This window comes from Phyllobates terribilis, unplaced genomic scaffold (genome assembly GCF_046119375.1).
Source record: "Phyllobates terribilis strain yellow unplaced genomic scaffold, ASM4611937v1 Scaffold_11__3_contigs__length_659146591, whole genome shotgun sequence".
Taxonomy (NCBI): Eukaryota; Metazoa; Chordata; class Amphibia; order Anura; family Dendrobatidae; genus Phyllobates; species Phyllobates terribilis.
This window is the reverse complement of record NW_027362771.1, coordinates 327,994,385-328,015,649: the sequence shown is the minus strand read 5'-3', so window position 1 is coordinate 328,015,649 and position 21,265 is coordinate 327,994,385. Positions and strand designations below refer to the sequence as shown.

The 21,265-nt window shown below is 39.9% G+C and overlaps 1 protein-coding gene across 1 annotated transcript in view; it reads right to left on the bottom strand.

Annotated features, from left to right (window-relative positions):
* Positions 1-2,552: 2,552 nt before the first annotated feature.
* UBE2Q2 (ubiquitin conjugating enzyme E2 Q2) overlaps positions 2,553-21,265 on the bottom strand; it is a 31,214-nt gene continuing 12,501 nt past the window's right edge. The window contains exons 3-13 of the mRNA XM_073652654.1: positions 19,253-19,357; positions 16,815-16,871; positions 15,884-16,024; positions 14,032-14,116; positions 13,157-13,217; positions 12,807-12,897; positions 8,433-8,491; positions 6,611-6,659; positions 6,244-6,339; positions 6,104-6,170; positions 2,553-4,800 (exon numbers count right to left, since the gene is read on the bottom strand). Of these exons, the coding sequence (XP_073508755.1) occupies positions 4,769-4,800; positions 6,104-6,170; positions 6,244-6,339; positions 6,611-6,659; positions 8,433-8,491; positions 12,807-12,897; positions 13,157-13,217; positions 14,032-14,116; positions 15,884-16,024; positions 16,815-16,871; positions 19,253-19,357 (843 nt within the window). The 3' untranslated portion in view covers positions 2,553-4,768. The remainder of the gene's footprint in view (positions 4,801-6,103; positions 6,171-6,243; positions 6,340-6,610; positions 6,660-8,432; positions 8,492-12,806; positions 12,898-13,156; positions 13,218-14,031; positions 14,117-15,883; positions 16,025-16,814; positions 16,872-19,252; positions 19,358-21,265) is intronic.

Below are 21,265 nucleotides of genomic sequence, written 5' to 3'. Positions count from 1 at the left end.
CGACGTCAGCGGTCGTGTGACCTGTCACATGACTAAATGATGTCATGGCAGGTCCTTTCACACCACCGCGACCCATACAACAGACCGGACACATCGCTGAGGAGACCGGGGGCCATCAGAAGGTAAGTATAATCTTTATTTTAATTTTTTTTTTTTTTTTTAACAGGTTCTATGGTACCTGGGTCTGGAGGAGTCTCCTCTTCTCCAAACCTGGGTACCATCCGCACATTGAACCGTATGATATCCACATGTGCAGATGCAGTGATGCGGATGTCATGCGATCCAATGCAAGTCAATGGCGGCGATGACGCTGCGTGTCCACAAAATTATTGGACATATTTTTTCCGCAATGATAATCTGCAGCGGAAATTTCCACAGCATGTGCACAGCACATGCGGATCATCATTGGGGACCATGGGGCACGTATTACTAAGCGTTTTCGCTGCGGAAATTCCGCGGAAAAACGTTTGAAAAACGCGTAGTGGGCACGCAGCCTTATAGGATTTTAATATTTATTTACATTTGTCAGGTTCAGACACTTTGGCCCGATTCATTGAAGTGTTTAGACCAGAAAAAGTCACATCATTTTTGCACAACACTGCGTTGCACAAAAATCTCGCAACTTTTGGCATTTTCTGTAAATTTTTTGCAGCTTTGACAAAATGGGAGGAACTGGGATGGAACGTGGCCACGCCCACTTGTTAACTTCATAAAAGTGGTGGCATTTTTGATACCAGAAATGTTACTCTATTCTCCAACTGGAGTAAGATTTTAGGCTAGGCTCACACAACTGATAAAGTGCACCAGATTAAGCATGTGCCTCTAAATAAATTTGGCACACATTATTCCTGCACGCCAGTCTTAATAAAGCTGTGCCTCTGATTTAAAGATTTTATTTTTACCACAATCAATTTTGCATTAAGGATTTTGAAAAAAAAAAAAAACAAAACCCAAAACTTGTCACTCGCTACTTTACCTAGAAAAATTGCTGTAACTTCTAAAAGACTATCGAACTGTACATATCTTGCTTTAGGAGAAACTGAGGTTTTAAGGCAGGTGTTGAAAAAGTCCACTGTTCACATTCAAGCATGAGCCGTTCCATAAAGTTGAATGTATTCCGCAGAACGTCTGGGGTCATAGCCTGAATTTCTCACTATGTTCTCTGAGTGCCTGTAATATCTTTGTGGCTTGTTACTCTACACCTGACCCTTCAAATGGCCCCAAAAGAAAAAAAATCTGGAGCTGTTAAATCAGTACAGTGACTCTGTACAGGCGAACATGACCTTTCTTGGACACTCGTTGACATGTGGAATACGACATGCCTCTCTCCTGAGAATGTACGTGGAGATGCCAGAAGTCGCTGTCTCACATCTTGAAGGGTTACCTCAGACATTTTTTGTACGTCCTCCATCATGCCTATCCAGTAATGTTCCTGTAAGTTCCAGCTTATTCACCAATGACAGAATACACTGTTTGGACAGCAGATTTCAACCTCCAAAATTCTTTAGAAGCTCACTCTTTGGAGGAGTGTGTTTTCTTTGTAAAAACTTATTGGAAAACAAGACCTTAAACTGTATCTGTACATTGTTAACAAATGAAGAGGGAATTCAGCAATAGTGAAATGCAAGCTCCCTATATACACTACCAACGTGAAGCAAGTCCATCTTGTGGTGAAGGCCGGCGGGGCAACAAGATGGCGAGAACACCCGACGAGTGGATGTTTCTCGTCGCTGAGGTTCATTGCACTCACTTCCCATGAGCAGTGCAATTTTCAGTATGGTCGACTGTCTTTTAGAAGTTACAGCAATTTTTCCAGGTAAAGTATAGAGAGTGAATCACCCTGTATAACCTGATCACGGGTCTTCTTATTGCTGATAACGATCTAGTTCACCCAGTAGGGGGCTTAAACGCATTTCTAGAGCACACGGACATAAGTAAGGGTGTAGTCTGCACCAGAATCGCATTGATGTTCTTATTCTTAAATTTGATATGGATGTAGAGGGGTTTCAATACTAAAATAAAAAAAATAAAAAAACTGAAGATTTTTCATCTTTCACCATTTACTATGATTGCCAACGTCTTGGGCTACGACACCTTTGCAATACTCGGGAAGAATAGAAGCAATAACGGTGAGCGGGCTCTCTCTCTTGCAGATCCTACTTTTGGGGCATGACACTGCCAAAGCAATGAGCTACATCAGACACATCATGGATAAGAGTGGTGCATGGATGATCACTTGTTCTGGCTTACATGAGTGGCAAGCACGCTGGCTATAAATTATGGGTTTCATATACTTACACCACCAACTTTAGCTCAGGTACTTCCATAAGTGATCATGCGGGCAAGATATAGACAAATGTGGAGGAGCAGAGTTGTGCAGCACAGAGGATTTATCGATTTTACATTACCCCTCAGCCCATTTATTTGTAGAAAACAATTTGCAAAAATACAGAGATATCTGCTGTTTCATGTTCTATTTTATTTCATGTATGCTGCAGGCGTCTACTGTACAGAGGCAAGAGGGAAATAATTGAGAACTCAGAATCAACAAGTTATATCTTAAAATGGTTTAATCATAAACTTGATGCAAGTTTACAGATTACTGTACATTGCCAAATAAGTCTGCAATGAAACGAAAAAAAAAAAACAAAAACAAAACCCAAAAGCATGCCAAGTCAGCAACCTTCTAAACCCTATAAAAAGTCAATTCCACTTAGAATATTTTCAGGTTTTTGTCTTGCCTAAAGGTTCATCGAAAGATGTTAAACGGGGGTTGGTGGAGGGGCCTTATAAAAACATATGTACAGGCAAAAATATAGAATGGAGCACCTACGGAGAGGAATATCTTTAGCCAAATCCTGCAAGAGTACAAACCATATTGGAGATTAACAAAACATACAACATAGCAGAATATTGCATATATGTTATGGGGGATTCAGACAAGATCCAGAACAAAAGCTTTGTGCCATCTTGCTCTGCATACCAAGTGTTAGAGGTAAACAAATACACATGAAGATACAACAGCAGTGAGCCCAATGGGGTCAATCTGTAAAGAAACGGGGGGAACCCACAAAGGAACAGCAGTAGCCAGACCTACAGGTTACAATGGGTTGAAGGTCTTCAGAAAGAAAAGACAGATCTGAGTAAACTTTGTATGGCTCTATTCACAGTTTGATATTTGAAATGTCAGAGACTATTAGAGAAAAATGTGTCTTCCCTGAAACTAAGTATCGAAAACTTTACGAGAGTCCAAATAAATGCCATTTCCTTTATCAGAATGCACAGATTCACCCCATTAAAAACACAAAAAGGCAACCAATCAAGCGAACCCCACCTTTAACCCTTACTATACAAAAGTAATGTCTACTTACAAACTAAAAGTCATTTGGCGAGGAGAAAACAGAAATAAAATGAATGTGGGCCGATATCTCAGGTCAAAGTTTACAATGTCTATAGAGCTGTAGGTCATCCCGAACAAGGTCTCCTGCTTACCCTCTTTACACAAAACTGTACAGTCTCTTGCCTATTCAGAGTCTTGATTATGTGCCATTCACGTTGAATAAAAAAAAAACCCAAAAACCTATAGCATTGCAACAACCCGTTAAAAAAACAAAACAAAATTAATACTCTTAAACATTGGTTTGCTTCTACAGCATCAGATATAGCTCTATAGTCAAATGGGTATTAAGCAAGTACCAGAAGAAAGAAGGTGCGGCAGAGGGGAAAAAATATACCCATGACACTACTGAAATTGTATCCAATAGACTAAGCAATCCAAGGTGTAAGTTACAGGGGTAGTTCGCTGCAATGATCTAGATGCACGTCCTAGGAACTATTTCGGGGCGGGTGGTCATACTGCAATTTGGAAACAATGCACAGACTAAAATTGATAAAGGCAGGCGGCTGAATCCATGTGATTACAGTAGTTACTGCGCCATTTCGTGCTACCAATGTAGCTTAGGGTTTAGACTGGGTTGTTACCCTATTTAGAAACTGGAAGAGGATGACAAAGAACCACTGTAACTATAGTATAACATATGGGTTTGTTGCAAATGTACATCAGACATTTTAGATACAGACTAGTAAAATGTCCTTCAACCAGAATAAGCAAACAACTGCAAAATCCTTAACATTTTTGAAAGTCACTGCAGTTAAATAATCTTCCCCGATCCTAAAAGGGGAAAAAAAAGCCCCCAAGCTGACATTTTATCAAGCCATTTAGATATTTCTATCTAATAGCCTTTTAAGTTAAGTTATTCTACCCACAACACATTTGGCAATGATACAATTTTCTCTGATATCTGACTGTAGCCCGGGTACAAGTCACCTGCTGCAACAACTTCTTAAAAACTGTATTCTTATAATTTTAATAGTAGCAAACATTTGTTTGGCTTTAAATGAAACTATACAAAGCAGTTTATTTTGCAGAGAACATTCTGCAAACAAACATAAAAAAAAACAAAAAAAAACACATGAACGAAGTGAAAACAATTTACAACAGTCTAATAAAAGTGGAATGATGTAACTAAGCTATATCTTCTTTAAATAGGGCGTTAAAATATTTGGAGTGGCCTCTTCAGGAGAGGCAGCTGCTCTCGTTGCCAGAGATGCAGACTTGGTCTAATATACAGGTCAGGTCTGACAGTTCTTTATCTAATAAACTAACATTCTGTACAGAGGACCAAAAAAAAAAGGGCAATATCGGATCTGTTTTGGAAAGAAATAGAAAAACAAAATGGTTTAAATCTTGGTCCAGGTTCGGTTCAAGTTACCCATCTTCTTTCGGAGGAGTGTACCAGCCTATATACAAAAAGAAAAGAAATATGGAATTTACTGCACAGCACTGTACTTCTAAACAGGCCTATACAATGTTACTAGTCTATAGCATAAGTACAAGACAAAATTTTAGCATTCAGAAAGCATTCCATCAGATGGAACCCCATTGACCAATTTTTATCCCAAATCTAGTTTTTTGGCTTTAACCCCTTCCAGACCTGGCCAATTTCTATTTTTTGGTTGTGTCACCATTTCCAGAGACCCATTAAGTTTTCATTTTTCGGTTGATGGAGCTGTGGGACGAAATGAAGTTTTTTTATTGATCCTTTTTAGGATGGATATAACCGTTTGATAGCTTGCTGCAGCATTTTTTTTGTGGTATTGAAGCAAAAAAAAAAAAAGTAGTTTTGGCGCTTAATTTTTCCGTTTACAACAATTGGGTTATTTTTATATTTTGATGGATTAGACTTTCTGAACGCTGCGGTACCACGTGCATTTAATTTTTATTTTTAATGGGGGAAAAGGGAAGTGATTTTAACTTTTTTTCTCCCACTTTTTATTGCATTAATCCCGCCAGGGGACTTTAACCTACGATCGTCTGATCGCTTGTACTATATACAGCAATATCACAGTATTTGTTGCATATAGTGAAAATCATGGTCTCCTTTGAAACCCGGCCAGTAATGTCAACAAGCATGGAGGCCTTCAACAGACTCCCTGACAGCAGAGCATCTGTTGAAGACACGGGTGTGCAGATGGTCGCATTGAATGATGCACCCCCCAGCTGTCAGATCGACAGAGGCAATTAAAGAAGGAATGTCAAAGAATGACTGTTTAAACCAAGTATCTCCAACATTTTCTGGCTCTATGAAGCCAGAGCTGTCAAAGAGGGAGGTGGAGATTGAGGGCAAACAAGATGGTGGAAACGTGTATTTAAATGATTGGCCCCCACCGTGGAGCGCCTAGTGGCAGGATTTAGTTTGAACAGTCATTCTGTGCCGACAGGGTCCCTTTAACAAGTTAACAAAGTCGCGGGTGGTGCAGTGTGCCACCCGTGGTTGTTAGAGGCAGGTTCTGGCTGTAACACACCCATTACCCTACCCCATACACCCACTACAGACTTGCGGCGTACATGTATGGCAGATATTGGTAAGGCATTAATACGTCTTTAAGCTTTATTATGCCTCATAAAACATTTCTACATTATACTTTGGTTCAGACTCCTGTTAATCATTGGTACCAGCCACATAACCTATAAGTTTTCTACTCTGTTTTCTTGCATCTAATACCTCAGAAAGTTTTATATACATTACTGTAAAGAAAATACCATTCTTCTCGTGGATCTGTACTAGTGATTTGTAGGATTGCTGTGCTCGAGCAAGATTATACTGATTCTGAAAAATAGAAAACAAATGTTAGTAATGCTGATAATGGCATGTCACCATTCTCACAGGCACTAAGCCTCACCTTATTGGCTCCAAATTGCACACGGGCTTTCCCTTTAACTAGGGTAGCATTGATTTGCATGATAACAGACTCTATTGAATAGGCACTGCTCCAGCCCTAAAGGAGAAAAGGAAAGTTAGAAAACGTAATGTTACAAAAATGTTAAATAAAAAGACAGTTTTTAAAATCCCATTTAAGAGGGAAATTATGGTCTTCACTTTGCACACAGCAAATCTTGATCTAATCTATTGGAAGCTGCTTAAAAAGGATGGGTCCTCTTGTTAAATACAGGACCTGAATAGTAATCGAGAGGAAAAGGGTCTTTTAAAGGAAATTATAATAAAGCAGTTATAACTTATTGTTATGTTAGGCAAGATGCAGTCTCTACCTGTTTTGTAAGAAGCTCCATGCACAGAGCACCTCCACCCAGTACATACCTAGAAGAAAGCAGAAGACATTACATTTCTACTAAGTACAGCCAGTGCACTCCCAGTCTCATCCATCTAAGGCGTCCTGTCCCAGCCAGTGATGCTACTCTAGTTAGCCACCAACATTAAATTGTTGGAAATACTACGAATGGTCTTTCCAAAATTGTGATAATCCATATCGCACCCTATTTCCATGGAGAGGTCATTGGCAGGTAAAAAAAATTGTTTAAGTAATAGAAATCAAATTTCTTTAACACCTTACCTATATATGAAGTACTGGTACGTCATATGCCAGCTCCCTGACTTTCCCCACACATGACGGCTGATTTAATCAGCCTTCATATGCCTCCAACATGTTAAAATTGTTAAATCCCGCTGTCCATCTGTCAGCGACATTTAACACGCGTCGGCAGGGGAGCACGTCATTTCACACTGATGGGTTATGACACCTGGTGATCTGCTGAAGAACCCCGTGCCTGTTCATTATGGTGCACAGAAGGCAGGAGACGCCTGCTGCAGCCAACACTGTGCCCACTGTTAAGTGAATATTCACTGCTCCTCATGCCCATGGGTGTGTGGAGCACTGAATATTCATTCTCCTTAATAGTGCGCACAGTGGCAGCCGCCGTCTTCCTGTAGCGGCTCGGCTATCATGTGTGCCCGCTATAAAAGAGCATGAATATTCACTACGCCCCACTCCCATGGGGAGTAATGAATATTCATTCTCTTTAGTACATACACACCTGTCAATATTTATTTTATGTCATATACCCTCTATAATATCATTTAATCCATCTGGGTATAATGTACCCAGACGGAAAGATCCAATATGATTCTTTCCAGTTTAACTTTTGTACCCTATTAGTACAATTCTCAGGTATTTGCTCCAACAGGGTCAAGGAAATATTGACACAAACATTCAATATTTCCGTGACCCCTGAAGAAAGAAAGGGTCTTAAATTTTTTCATAATGTATGTTTGTAGGATTTTACATTTTTGTATGAAATCACACTTTTAGTATGTTTAATAAAATTAAGACATTTTATATATAGTAAAATTATATTTGTAGTGTTTTTAGAAAAGGAAATACTTTGTGTGAAAATTTTTTTGAAGGAAAAAAAAAAAACTGTAAAAAAGTTATTTGTTATATGGGTTTTGTTAGATTCCCCAGAGTGCAAAATCCTGCATATCTGAGGATCTGAGAAACAGATCTTTCAGTCTCCACCCAAAATGCCAAGCAGGGATATCTGCTATACAATGTGTGTAGATAGATCTGTTTATATGCATGATATTATACCTGAGGAAGGCTCAAAGAAGTCGAAACCGGTTGTATTTTAGTTTGAAATAAAAATCTTTGAATCCGAATGTCAAGTTCCATCATCATCCTTCAGGAGCGCATATTGTTGGGAAAAACATTTACAAAGTGGTATCGCCCATGAAAGCTCTGTCCAGTGCTCTCATCAGCTCCCAAATTTTTGCAGCAAACTGAATGGAAAGAGGAATAGAGTAATCCACTGATTGGATTTACATGCAGAACCTCAAGACACCAAATAGGTAAGTGGATACCAAATAGGTAAGTGGATTTATACTGAGCATATACCCTTGGACTCTTAACTACTACACTTAGAAGCCTGCGCTTCCCATTTTCTCTCCCTATAATCCCCTCTTGTCTCATTAGAGCAAATGTGTTATACTGATCTTCTGTTGTGAAAGCCCAGCTCTATATTGTATCACAGACATCTATACAATATTACCATAGGCCTTCTCAATTTTAATACTCACCCCCCAGAAAGTACAGGGGATACCACTCGAACAAATGGCGGATCAAATGGAAAATTATCCTGTAGCAGAAAGAATATAAAATTATGGTACATGTGGGGAAACAAACTACACCACCACACTATATTAGATCTAAGAGCACAAAAAAAATAAAAAAAACGCACCAATACATACTTGTGTTATTAAAGAAAATGTCCACTAGTTTTACATTGATGCCCCATTCATAGGACCCCAGCCAATCCTGGCAGGGTTGCCGGGTGTGGGACCCCAGCCAATCAGCAGTTATCAGTGCCGGCCGGAAGTGCTTACTTGCAGAACTTGACCCTCTAGCTGTAGTAGCCGCCACAGGGTACTGCACAGTCGCCTCCTGTTCAATTCAATGGGAGGCGGAAGAGCAGTACCCCGCGGCGGGCACTACAGCTTAACGGCTAAGCTCCATAAGAAAGTAATTCCGGCCGGCGCAACCGATAATGGCTGATCGGATGGGGGGCCGGGTGCGGGAACCTGGCCGATCAAACATTGATGCCCTAGCCTACGGATGGGGCATCAATGTAAAAGTAGTGGACAACTTTTTTTTTTTTTAACTGTAATTTTTATTAAAATTTTTCACATATTTTAGCAAACATATAACACAGAAAAGTCATTCACATTTTCATATCAGAGAAAACACTTAGGCCTCCAACAGGCCGGCCCATTAGAGATCACTTTAAAGCTTTCAAATTCAAATATCTGATATGACATCATTTTAAATCACAGTCCATGAAACACAAAGAAAAAAAAAAAAAAAAAAAAACAACACGGAGAGAAGGAAGGGAAAGGAAGAACGATATAGACAAAAGATCAAGAAGCAGTTGATTATTCACTATGCTGCGCCCAATAGTAGTCCCATGGGGCCCATACTGTCTCGAACAGGTCCATCTTTGCATTAAGACTAGCAGTCAAGGACTCCATCCGCCTCACATCACAGACCCTAGCGTAGTACTCTTGTCTAGAGGGTGGTGAGTCCCTTTTCCAGCAAAGAGCAATCATGCATCTCGCTGCTGTCAACAAGTGGAGGAGCAATTTGGAAGAATGTCTACCCATTCCCCCAGGGGTCACATTGAGAAGGAAAACAGAGGGCTCCAAAGAAATCTCTGTAAATAGCACCTCCTGAACCAGTTTTCTTATGGTTTCCCAAAAGGGAACTATTTTGCTGCAGGGCCAGAAAACATGTGTCAGAGTGCTGACAGATGATCCACATCTCCAGCATATACTCGGGACCTGCGTGTTAATTTTATTCAGGACATCTGGCGTGTGGTACCAATGCATTAAAATTTTATATTGGTTCTCCTTGTATAGGGTAGATTGATGTCTTAGCTGCTTTAGACCATATTGTCTGCCATGTCTGAGGGGAAAGCCTCCTTCCCAGGAATCCCTCCCACTTACACATATAAGGGTGCTGGAAGATGGGTCCACCCACCGGTGAATTGATTATTTTATATATATCCGAGATCAACCCCTTGGTAGAGGGACCTCTCCTGCACAGCCTCTCAAACGCCGTGGGGATGGACACTTTATATGAGCCAAACAGGGATCTTGCAAAATACTGAATCTGTATGTACTGATAGAATTCCCAGATAGTGAAGTTAAAACTTTCTTTTAAAGAATCAAACTGATGTATTACTAAAGTGTTTCTGTCCACTATATCCGCAAATCTAAACAATCCCGCCTTGATCCAGGGATGAGCCATGGATGATTCTTGGCTCTGAGAGAGCAAAGGCTGAAAGACAAACGATATCATCGGGGAGTGTTTAGAAGAAAGAGGAAATCTCCTCCTACAGGTGTCTCATATGTCTCTAGTGAATTGCATAGGGCCCAGTAAAGTGGTTTGGAGTTTAACAGATTTCTCAGACCACAGTAGAGAATTCGGATGAACTGGGGCTATCCATAATTTTTCAATTTCTGTCCACTTATTATATGCCCAAAGGGATGACCACGAGGGAATCCTTCTCAAGTGAGCCACCCAATAGTATTTAACCACATCCGGGACAGATAACCCCCCTGCTCCCTCCCCGAGATCAGTACCTGCTTGGAGATTCTATGCCTCCCATTATTCCATATAAACTTCATTATACTGGAATGGAGAGCCCTTAACTCCCCCATAGGAACCCCAACTGGCAGAGTTTCAAAATAGTAGTGGAGTTTAGGAATAAGGGACATTTTCACCGCCGATATACGCCCCAAAAATGAGATATGAAGATTGGCCCACTTGACCATAAGACCCTTCAATTCTTTAAAAAGGGGCGGAAAATTATGAGCAAACAGGGTCCCATAGTCTGACGTTATGTTAATCCCCAGATATTTGATACTCTCTGACTTCCACCGGAATTTGTAATTCAGCTTAAGATGATCTAATTCTTCATGGGGAAGGTTTAGCGGAAGTGCCTCTGTTTTTTTAGAATTAATCTTATATCCTGAGATCATGCCATATTCCCGAAGTGTCACTTTAAGATTAGGGAGGGTGATATGCAGATTCGTGAGGGTCAGCAGCACATAGTCTGCAAATAGGGAAATTTTAAATACTTTACCCCTTACCTCCACCCCCGATATGTCAGGATTAACTCTTATTGCTGCCACTAGAGGCTCGATACACATGGCAAACAAGAGTGGGGATAAAGGACAGCCTTGCCTTGTACCATTTACTATAGAGAAACTGGGTGATACACAATGGGGAAGTTTAATGGACGCCGTGGGGGAAGAATAAAGGACCTTTAGTGCTGTTAGAAAAGCACCCGATATCCCAAAAGTCTTCACTGTCTCAAACATAAAGGGCCAATTAAGGTGATCAAAAGCCTTTTCCGCATCAAGACTGAGAAGCGCCTGAGACTTATTCCTATTGACCACATCCACCAGGTCCACAGCCCTCATTGTGTTGTCTCCTCCCTGCCTGAAGGGCACAAACCCCACCTGATCCTTATGAATCATGTGCGGAAGCCAGACATTCAGTCTATTTGCAAGGAGACGGGTAAATATTTTTAAATCCGAGTTCAAGAGGGCTATGGGCCTATAGTTGGCGCAGTCAAGGGGATCTCTACCAGCCTTGTGAATTAACACCAAATATGAATGAGATGTGGACAACTTCTTTAAAGGCTTCAAGCGCATATTACAAAATCTTTAAAACCATTTGGAGGACAACCATGAGTCAATTGGTGTTTGTGTAGCACCTGTAGGGTCTTCAATTAAAAAAAAAGAAATATCAGAAACCGTGATAATAACTACGGCTATTGGGGACAACTCCAGGTGCAATAGTAAAAGCTTTTGGTACTTCTTTAAACAAAAGAGAGGCCAAAACGCAGATGCAATGTGTGATGTAAACCCTTACTGCCCCCAAAGCAGTAAGAAAGAGAGCAAGTAAAAGCCAGCTGCGGCTAATCAATTGTGATCATCTCCATAAAAAGCAGAAGATTTATCAATTTGCTGGTCTGGAGAATTCAGACATGTGATAAAGCAATTAAAAAAAAAAAAGAAGAAAGTCAAGAGTAATGATCTGGAGAAGCTTGCACTGGGTTGCAGTTTACATTGTGATGGCCCATTTTGATCACATTCTTGGAGAACCCTTTTAGGAGAGCTGCGCATAAACAAATGTCCATAAACTTCATTGTGCTTAAGCAATGTTGTACAGAAGTGTAGGCCAAAATTCATCAACAACAATGGGAGATTAATGGTCACCAAAAAAAAACAACAACAAAAAAAAACCACGTCAATTAATTCCTCTAAAAACTATTAATTCTCTGGGTGTACTTAATTTTCACACACACAGTTTGTGTATTTTGGCCTAGTTTTTAATATAGATGAATACATGATAATGTATACAGTGTCATTATTTGAGGTTGTCTTTACCTAATCTTAACACGTTCTAAAGGACCAAATGATTATTTTTAAAATACCATGATACATAAAACTATAGGATTCTAGCGCTTTGTTTTTTCTCATGACTGTACTATAGTGCTTTTCCCATGGCATTATTATCAGAAACTATCATTAAAGGGTTTCCCCAATATTGAAAGCCATCGCATAGGGTAAATGATGACTTACAGATTGGTAAAGGCCTGACCACTGGACCCCGACAACACCTGGTGGGAGTGGAGCGCACGCAGTTGTATGCCCACAAAAAGCAAATTATCACCTGTTCTGTGAATAGGCGACACCTTTCAATGTTGGGAATAATCCTTTAAGAAATGGATGTCAAATAAATTGTACAGAAAAAAAAAACAAACCTAAGTATTTACCCATAATATAGTTATATCTCATGTTGCATTGTTGGATAATGAACTTGTATAGAAGTGTAGCACAGGCAGGTGTTAGAACAATACACCCCTACAACTATTCATACGTTACCTTAAAGGAAAAATTCAGTAAAATGCAATCTATTCCCTCCTTCTCTTTTAAGACCAGAAGGTCACTATGTAATGGACTGTCTGGATCAACCCTGGAAGAGAGAAAAAGAGAAAAAAAAAAAAAAAAAGCTTCTTGATGAATCCTATATAAAAAAGTTATTAAATGGATTACTCTATGGCAGGATGTAACTTATTACATATCCTGGACTACAGATTTGGGTAAAGATTAGTGCAACCATACCCGTACATATTCTTCACCACCAAGGATACAACCAGCATTCAAATTTGATAGAGTTTATATTTTTACCCAGAGACATGCAAACTAAGAATGGAGCAGACTAATGATCTTACTTAAGCAGCTTAACGTGCCATTCGTACAGACTGTCATTTACAAGTTCCACTGAATAAATTCCTATGAAAGAAACAAAAAATAAAGATATGTCAGCAAATAACACCAATGTTATACATCGCTAGATCATGATGTGGAACAGTTGGAGAGCGGCCCTGGAGATTTCCCCGAGCACGGAGGAGTCCATGCACACGGCTACAGATAGGAGCACAGGGTTCGAAACAGGCCAGATTCAGACAACCGCACCAAACATGGGCCAGTCACATCTGCTTGACCGCATAGCAGACAAGTGCAGGCATTGCCTTCCATTTAGTTCATGCTGACACCCCCCCTCCCCCCAATGGAGACCGTTGGTCCATGTGGAAAATGGGTGTATGCGTAGTCCATGGTCGTATAAAATGCTCGTCTGAAGAGGCTCATAGGCAGACGAAAAAAAAAGCTGACGTCCAAACAGACAGCTGCCATGAAAAGCTACAGCTCCTAATAAGATATTCTGATTTTTGGCTGGGGTGAGAACAGTCACCTATGTCGCTGTTCCACAGTATTGCTAGATTAGTTCATACATAAAATACAGTGGGGGGGGGGGGGAAACAAAACTAAATGACAGTCTACTCAAATTCACCAAAAATCTGAAATTAGGAAAAATAGGCCAAGGAGTTGAAATTTACAGTTTATACTTGACTTCATTATGTCAAGAAGACAGATAACTAGAAATGATCAAGTCTAACACAGGCAACAACCAAAAAGGTATGGTTCTCATTTTAAAATAGAAAAGGGGGCAAAAAAAAAAAGTTTAAAATGGTATTTTTTCATTGACAAGAAGGTAGGCCAGCCTCCATTTACGTAAAGAAGGATAATTCATATACAATCAACAGACCTGTTTTATAACTCTGTGACCTGTATATATCCCTGAGCTCTTTCATAAGACGGTCAGATGCTTGTACGGAGCCAGAAACTGCACCCTAATGCCGGAAAGAAAAACAAGCTTGTTACATTTTTAGTTAAACACACACTTTAAAGAACAACAATCACCGATCTGTGACATTACTTTTAATTTAAGAAAACATTGGGAAACCACAGATTGCACTAAAAAAAAAATAAAAATGAATCATTAAATTCCCTGATCTCGGAATAAGTGGCAGGAGATGTTATCAGGGGGTTGGCTGGTGCTAGAGGTCAGGAGGAGGCCCCTCATCTGTGACGCATCCTACAAGGGAGGGGGGAGCAGATCCGGTATCACACTGAATAGCAGGTACTAGGATTATTAGAAAGTGGTCCGGGGAGGATAAAGTGGGCAAAAAAAATAAAAAATCTGGGTTTTTATAGGAGAAAACGGTAAGAAAACCAAACACTAGCAAGAACAGACTCTTCAGCCAACTTACACCAAAGGACCATTTTATGAGAGACTACTTTTTTTTTACTATATTGGAGCTTCCCTGCATGGAAAATAAAAGCGAAACCAGAGAGCAGCGTTAAGTAAGGAGAGCATAGTTTGTGAATATACATGTATACATTACTCAAAAAATAAAGGGAACACTTAAACACAATGCAACTCCAAGTCAATCACACTTCTGTGAAAACAACCTGTCCAGTTAAAGAGCAACACTGATAGGCAATTAGCAAGACAATCATTTCTACCTGTTCTCTGTTCCATTTGAACAACAGCAGGAGAAAATGATTCACAAGCACTATAAAAAAGGAGTAGTTCTGCAGATGGTGACCACAGACCATTTCTCTGTTCTCATCCTTTTTGGCTGTTTTGGTCACTTTTGCATTTTGTCATTACTCGCACCCCTAGAGGTACAATAGCATGAGGCAGTGTCTACAGTACAGCCCATAGAAGTTGCACAGGTAGTGAAGCTCATCCAGGGTGGGACATCAATGTGAGCTGTGGCAAGAAGGGTAGCTGCCTCTGTCAGTGTCAGTGTCCAGAGCATGGAGCCGATACCAGGAGACAGTCTGATCCACTGAAGTTGGATCAGCCTGTAATTTGATTCTGAGTATCATTCCAAATCCAGACCTCCATGGATATTAAAAATGATCAATGTAAATCAAAATTATGTTTTATTGTTCTCAATGCATTCCACTATGTAATGAATAAAGATTTACAACTGGAATATTTCATTCAGTGATATCTAGGATATGGTATTTTAGTGTTCCCTTTATTTTTTTTTGAGCTGTGTAGTTTGAGGACTGAGTAACTTAAAGAACGGTCATAGGTCTGAGAATAGTCAGGATCAGTATTTCAAATTATAAACCATTGCATGATCTAACACTACAAGGTTGGCAAAATATACAGAGGAAGTGTGATCGAGGGAGAACATCCAAACAAAAAGGTGTTGTGGACAAAGTTCAGAGTTACCGACACTACTCTCTGCAATCAGAGCCAGATACATTCACACTAATCAAAACAACTAATTGGTGAATGCTATACTTTTTCCTCTTGGATATTTTGTGGACAAAATTTGACAAGATGGGTCAGAGGATGTCATCAAGAATCATTCTGACAAACAGAAGTAGCGCAGTCGAACAAATTACAGCTGTAGAACCATTTCAACATCTAGTGGATTCTATGTCACTATGAATTGCTGAAGGCAAGGTCTGGGCTAACACCCTACTAGATGAGGGTCTATGATAAAATGGTCGTTCAGAGTATGTTTAATATCCATGTAAAGATTCCTACTTTCCTATAAATGTAACCCCAAACTGTCAAAACCTTATTCACTCACATTAAGGTGGTCCTGTCTTTGATTCTTTCGAATCTTCTCTAAGATGGCAAGGTTTTCTTTTTCAATGCCTTCATCCTCTGACTTCTTGCCATCCACTGGCTCTTCCTCCTTCATGTCATAATGATCCAAGTCTTCAATATCCTTAAATAAAAGAAAATTTAGATCTGACTCTTTCTGCAAATCTTTTAATGTTTTAATGAAAGAATTGTAACTTACTTTATTATACATTTAAACACATTAAAAAGGGGATGTCCGGTAAACATTCACCTATCTACAGGATAAATGATTATTTTTTTTTATTTCAGTGGGCTGGCAGGGATGTCCAACCGCTGGAACTCCCAAAGATTACAAATGCAGTGATCCCAAAGTCACCTGTGTGAGTAAAGCGGTAGCGCTCATGCAGCGATCAAACATGTCCCTGCTCCCATAGACGTGAATGTAGTGGTGGTCATGCATGTGCACTATCGTCTCTACTACCACTCAATCATTAGGGGTCCCAAAGTCCCCATTGTGGGTAATGGTGTCTAGCAGTCATTTACCATCTATTCCGTGGAGAGATGGGATACATGTTCTTTATGGGATTACCCATTCTGGTAGAGTACTCCTCGTCTCTTATAATAGGATTGCAGTGTTGGAGAAGACTTGGAGTTTTTTTTTGCTGCATTTTCTACATTAAATTTCCTTCTGTCATATCCTCTTTATTACATCTGTCATTTTCCATGCCTCCTTCGCACAAGCCTTTTCCTAATACTACATATGCCAAGAGTCTTACAGGAAGATGTACACACAGGGATCGCAATCAGGAGGCATGGAAAGGAGATGCCCAAAGAGGACATCCCTTTAATGATCAGAACGTACATACTATATAAAATATATTGCTGTGCACAGTTCACACAATCTTGGTGACTTGTTAGCACTTTTCCCTTCTTACCTCACCCATGTCTTCCTCCTCTTCCTCTTCAGATGTAACTTCCTCTGTTGTGCCATTCTGAAAACATTTAAATAAGAAAAGATAACTGAATGATCTTAGGATCCCAATGATACAGAGGTAATTAGGATTTGTGTGTCTCGTTGTGCAGCATTTTCAGCTGCAATGCATACTATTATATATAGCTCCTATGTATATCTGCGGTCAGACTGCAGTCACATGTACGTCCTCAGATCTGCCTTCCCTTCTGTCTGTAGATTAGCTGACTGAAGCCCATGACCACACGACAGGCTTGCTTGTGGTCTATGCACACACATAGGCCTGCAAACTAAACCTGAAACTAGAGGACATTTTTAAAGCAACTTTTTTTTTACATTTTAGATAAACAAAATGTTTAGTTAGGGCTTTGTCCTTTTACAGAACATCCTAGCATCAGGATAAATGGAAATGTCAGTAATAATTGATCATTTCTATGGTTATTACCAGTTCAGCCACTAGATGTCTCACTAACTCATGTCACAATTGTCTGTACTCTATATGCACAAGCTGAGCATTTGATGCAGAAAATAAGTAGACAAGCTTATAAGTGTCACCTACAATTGGGCCAAATTAATGAATGAAACACCCCCATCCCCCCTCACAAAACATTGCTCCAAAACCACTTTAGGAAAGGAAAAGCTCAAAGAAAAACATTCCTGAAGTGGTTTCCACTTAAACTCTGCATATACCCTTAGGGTTCCTTCACATAGAAAAAATACATTGCTAATTTCAGTGTTTTTTTTTTTTTTTTAAAAGTTTCATTACAGTTTGGTCAGTGTTGAGCTTCATTAGTTTTCTCAGGAGAAAAAAAAATAAGTTCTCAACATTTTCATATCAAAATGTCAGTGATGTCTCTGTATTATAGTAAATGGTTAACCTAGGACAGTGTACACCAATCTTTCATCCTGAAAGCCATAACTTTTTTTTTAAATTTTAGGGGGTTGTCCACTACTAAGACAACCCCTTCTGGATCTGAACGTTTGCCCGCCGTCCCATCAGTGTTGGCACTCACGTTCACGGGGCTCAATTGTGGTTGTTCTGACACGTGAGCCCTGCGCCCAATCACCGCTGACGTCACTGTCCCTGCCTTCAAAGGTACAAGCAGCCCTTGCTTCCCTCTGAGTATGTATATGTCTGAAGGCAGGGACAGTGACATCAGTGGTGATTGGGCGCAGGGCTCACGTGTCAGAACAACCACAATTGAGCCCCGTGAACGTGAGTGCCGAGACCGCTGGGATCACAGAACACTATGATAAAGGAGAGTTTCAGACGGCTTTACTTAATCAGATTAATAAAAGTTTAACATAACAAAACTTGGAACAGATATTACATGACAATACTCGTTTTACAATATTACAGTAAGTCCCCCCCCCCCATGGAGACCTTTTTTTTTTTTTTTATTCTATCCCCCCCCTTTCCTTTCCTACTTTACTCCTTTTCTTTCCTTCCCCTACTCCCCTCCGCCATACAGTTTACCAAGAGTTTTACTCTACAGTAGTATATATACGTGTACTTTAATTAATCCTATCCAACCATGGCTGCCATAATTTATGGAAGTATTCCTGCTTATTCCTCTTGGTGTAAATACTTTTTTTCAAGTTGAATTCTATGGTTTGTTTGGGCAATGAATTCGCATCTGGACGGGGGCTCCTCTCTAATCCAATATTTTGCAATCAATTTTCTGGCAATAAACAATAATCTCGCAATTGCTATTTTGGTCATGTCTGTTTTTATTTCCTCAACGTACCCAAATATACATGTCAGTGGGTCCCTAGGGACAACACACCTATACACCATTCCAATAAGGTTCAACACTACGATCCAAAAGGAGGACAATCTAGGACAATGCCAAAGCATATGCAGCATGTCTGCCTGAGATTGCAAGCACTTTGGGCAGTCGGAGTTAGACTTCAACCATGCTTTAAATAACATATCAAAACTCTCCTTTGCAAAATGTTTAATATCTTTAAACTAAATCACTGAAGTTAGCCATACAATCACTTACAGGATTTTTTCCATTATTTTATGCCCCCCCGCTAGGGGATTTTCCGTGATCAATCCTAGAAAATCTGCGTTAGTCTGAATTGCAGTGTGTTATTACAAGCTTGTGATACACTGACAAGCCAACTATTAGTCCTGGCCTTAGGCAAGGTCTAACAGGCTCATATAGATGATTGTAGATGTGGGGGCTTTGCTAGTTGCCTGGCTGCTTTGACAACCAATTGGTACAGAGATGGCCTTGAAGAAACCCTCTCCCTCTGTAAAACCACTCTGTTGCTAGAGTCATCTTGATCAGGATGGGAATCAGACTAAACCTGTGCCATGTTAGAATTTTGCTCCCTTTCAGTGTGTATTGCCTTTCCAGCCCCATAAAGACACCACCCTAAGGCAAGGATTAATACCTGTCCTGTAGGCAGAGGCTGATCCAGCATTTCCACGTCAGGGTGCTGCGGGAGATTATACAGTCTGCACAGGTCACAAATCAGACGCTTCAACTGCTGCAGGAGCTACAGGAGCAAACACAGAGTCATGATGGGAAAGGTAAGAGACGAACACAACATCTCAAACTCATCCTGACCGTGCCGGTCATATACACAGAAACCTAAAATATGGAAACGAGTTAATAACAAAACACAAATTTTACTTTAATGAAGACCTCTAAAATTGGGGGAAAAAAAAATACAACAAAGAACCTCCATTGTGGTGGAAGCACACTTCTCTCATAATGTGACATACAATCAGGTCTCTTCTGGCTGGAGAATGACATGTCCAGTTGTATATTACTAACCCATAGCAATACAATGGCTTTCCCTGAAATAGTTGGTACCAGAGCCTCCTACCCGAGTAGAGTCAGTAGAAGTGCTGAGCCGTGGGGTTCGACAAAGTCAGGACTCCATTTCACAAGCACCAAGGCCCAGCATAGTCATTACCTACACCGCTACTTCTGACTGCATGCAGGTGGGAGGTTTTTTTTCTTTATATAGGGAGTTTCTTTAGGTCTCTGCATTGTGCTGTTCCTCTATTAATCCTCCAAGAAATGTATAAATTGACAAATGGGTGTTGCAATTGGGTGAGGGCGTGTTGTCCAATCAGAGCCTACAATATCAAACTATAGGGACACTTGCTTTTGACAAGTAGGTGTTGCTGTTCTTTTTTTTTTGTGAGGGAGAGATGGCCTTTTTTCCAGTGTACTGGACCCATTTTGATCCATGCATCAGTTTTTCAAGCACGGAGAAAAAAAAAAAAATATATGTATTATTAGCTTCTCCTATTCATTAAACACATATACCATGCACCCATGTGTACTATCCTATGACACTGTAAAAAGAGAACATATCAAACATGAGCCTTTCCAAGCAGAACGAATGTCGGGTTCCCTGCTGTGCTCTCTTATGTCATTGACTGTATTACTTTGACAACTCTAATGTGCCCGCTTCAAAATGTGTTTAATACTTTTCTAATGGTATTTTAATAAGAAGTTTATTTTGGGACCCTGCACATGTCTGGAGTCTAGGGTCTTCTATTCCTTTGCTTCTCTATCTTCAATAGTTTCTCATTGACAGTGGTGCACATGTTATTTTTCTGCACTCCTGGTTATTCACTGCCATCTTGTGGTAGACATTGAAATTGCAGGGTATACATTCTCAACAGGGTGTTTTCAAATCCAGTTTCTGTAATTTTGTGCTGTCCATATTATTACAGTGAGAACGTCATTTTAGATGCATTAATATGTAGTTCGTTCTCAGGTACAAGCTTTGCACTTTTGATATACGCCATCCATTAACCAGTAAGACTCAGACCGCACACAGATGAGATCCCACCAAGGACAACATCTGTAAGGAGTTTGTATGCTCTCCCAGTGTTTGGTGGGTTTCCTCCGGGTTCTCCAGTTTCCTCCCACACTCCAAAGACTTACTGATAGGGAATGTAGATTGTGAGCCCCGATGGGGACAGTGCCCATAATGTCTGAATTTTAAAGCGCTGCGGAATATGTTGGCGCTATATAAAATAATAAATAATAAAATAATAAATAAATAATAATAATAATAATAATAATAATAATAATAATAATAATAATAATAATAATAATAATAATAATAATAATAATAATAATAATAATAATGTGCTGTCCCACACACCTTTTTCACTCCATGGCCAATGACTTGCATAAAGGATAAGGGTCAAAAGTAGGACATGTATTTTTTTTTGCCATGTTTATACATTGACAACTGTTGCTCAAAATAAATTGTGAAAAAGCACATTCATTGTAAGTGGATCAGTAAGCTATTGGTAAAGACTACGGATAGCGTATGTGGCAAACCATCTAACAAGTGGAACCGGCCTAACAGAAGAACAGTTACTGATGGTATGAAACTGAATGATTTTATGGGGAATAGGAGAATTCACTGCGACCT